We start from the raw sequence: 2,390 nt of genomic DNA, 5'->3' as shown, positions 1-2,390 counted from the left end.
AGGGAGAGACAGAGAGAAATTTAGTCATGGCCATTAATACTAATAGTGGCCTCTCTACCCTTCCGTCAGCTGCAGCTGTTGATCACGCTGGTGTAACAGTGAGCTTTCTAGCATTGCATCACTCTCTTCTCCCTGACTCCAGTGCTGTCCTGCAATACCCTGCATGTATATAGATCTAGCAGCCCATATTGCACATCATGCAGCAGCGGCAGTGGAGTGAAGAAGGATTATTACCCCAATAATGTCAAGACCAATTTGTTTGAAAGGGGGATTTACAAATTTAAAAAATACTCATTAATTTGTTTTCAAAACTGACACTCTGTTGATGCTTTTTTGAGGCCATATGCAATATAATACTGTCCAAAATACAGTATTACATTGCCCTGTTGTGATGCAAAACCAGTCTACTGAAACAGTGATGCAAGACTAGAGCACACAAAGTAAGAACAAACATGTTGCATGACAGTTTTATCAACTCTTTTAAGAGCGTGTTCAATTCATTAGCATGCCAATAACCTGACACTAGTTATTCATACTATGTGTGATGTATGCATAGCGAGACGTTGGTTGGTCATGTTCTCCATCTAGAGAACGCAGCACAGGGACGATGTAACTTCCCGAGGAGCTCGTCCACTAGCATACATCAGAGACATTCCACCTCATCTGACACTAGTCCATGGAATTCTGCAAATTTTCCACACTATTCTCACAGGCATTCTAAAGTGCCTGTCAAAAAGACTGGCATGCCCAAACACCAGGCACCTGTAAATCCTTAACAGAAGAGAAATGGACTACACTTCATGGAGAATGTGGCTAACTTGTTGTTTAATGTTTTCAGCATGCTTTTTTTTTTTTTTTTAAGTCTGTTTGCACATGGATGCACAATGAATTCTGTGCTCCTGCGGTGTTTGCTATTGTAATCGGGTATGTTTGTGTGTGTGTGTGAAAATATCTTTTTGTTTGCACTGCTGATAGGTGATAATTTGTCATAGATTTGTGCAGAGTCCCTTTCTCCTCTATGTTGGTATGACCAGTGTATGCAACCTATAGTTGACACCTATGTGTCATTATGGGAACACACTAAATACTTCAGATGACTTGAAGGTTTACTTGGCAACCGATGGCTGTTTTAAGACCATGGATACTCTTTCAGCTTGGACTGAGCACAAAGTTTTCAAGTATTCACAGGACATGGAAAGAAATAAAAAGTCACTGTATCACATGTGTCATGTGTCATTGTCCTGTGGATGGTTATAAAGCTCAATGACTTCATCCAAATCTATTCTTGTAACTGGATGGCATTCTAGTTAACCCTTATTTATTTATTTATTTAACCCATAATTAGTTGCAGGTTTTCCCCAGCTTTATGTTTTATATTTGAATGGAAATTTTGTCACCCTTACTTTGACCTGATTTACACCTCTATATTTGATGTACTTTTTTATAACTGTTAGCCAATTGGTAATAATCGGTTTGCATGCATGCAATCAGTAATCTCTAGATGTGATTTGTGTGTTGGTGGTAGTGGGAGTGTTGGTGGTGGTGATGTGGGGGGGTGGAGGGCTGGTAAAGGTGGGAGGGGTTGACACAGAGATGTACAGGACAGGACACCCTCATGCTTGCTCCATAAACCTCACCACATTTTGCTTGCCGCAGCTGCTGTGGCGCACACACGGAGCAGAGAGGTGCGCTCTTTCTGTGGTGACTATGTCGAGTCTGGCACGGGCTTTTTCACACTAATCAGCGACCACCGAAGGAAAAAAAGAAAGAAAAGAAAACAGGAAAAAAGAAAAGAAGAAAAAAAAAACGGGATGTTGTTGCTCTCTCTCTCAGCAAGGTCGGTTTCCACAGAACAGTGAAGACACCGCTCATTTACCATGAGCTGTTTGGATGTTATGTACCCAGCCTATGGACATTACGCACCGTACGCACCGACTGCTCCTGCTTTTATCAATAGCTTACAGGTAGGAAGTGATTAATATTTAAATATTCCCGGGATATTCCTTCTTATTTTCAGTGTTAGCGGGGAGAGGGGGGGTCGCTGAGGTGAGGCGGTGAACTGTTTGGCTAGTTTATAAGTAAAGGCAAAAGAACCGGCTGGAAAATTCGTAAAGTGTTTTAAATGTTTCGATGGACGTATTTGTTTGATTTAGTTTCTCATTATCTATGTATCTGTATGTGCAGTGATGCTGCTTGTGTGTCTTACCGAGCACAGAAGTCTTCAGCACCCACAAAACTCCTATCTTGCTGCACGCACGCGCACGCACGCACACACGCCAGTGATGCCACACACAAAGAAAAACATTATGTCAAAATGTCTCACAGACAGCTCCAGAAGTGTCCTCTGCAACACCTGTCTTAACCCTGCTCCTCCCCCTCCTCCCCCCATG

The 2,390-nt window shown here is 42.2% G+C and overlaps 1 protein-coding gene across 3 annotated transcripts in view; it reads left to right on the top strand.

The window, feature by feature from the left end:
* The first annotated feature begins 219 nt into the window (after nucleotides 1-219).
* Nucleotides 220-2,390, top strand: part of vgll2b (vestigial-like family member 2b) — a 6,849-nt gene continuing 4,678 nt past the window's right edge. Inside the window, exon 1 of one of the 3 annotated variants that reach the window (XM_023407452.2) lies at nucleotides 220-440. Coding sequence is in view for 1 of the 3 variants with exons in the window: in XM_023407449.2 (XP_023263217.1) it covers nucleotides 1,878-1,964 (87 nt within the window). In the remaining 2 variants the exon portion in view is untranslated. Of the gene's footprint in view, nucleotides 441-1,574; nucleotides 1,965-2,390 lie in introns of those variants that run through there. The other 2 variants (XM_023407449.2, XM_023407450.2) reach the window with 2 other exon arrangements.

The sequence above is a fragment of the Seriola lalandi genome, unplaced genomic scaffold, assembly GCF_002814215.2.
Source record: "Seriola lalandi dorsalis isolate HSWRI2012SDOR001 ecotype SW California unplaced genomic scaffold, Sedor1 jcf7180002054335, whole genome shotgun sequence".
In the NCBI taxonomy this organism is placed as follows: Eukaryota; Metazoa; Chordata; class Actinopteri; order Carangiformes; family Carangidae; genus Seriola; species Seriola lalandi.
This window is presented reverse-complemented; position numbering and strand designations above follow the sequence as displayed.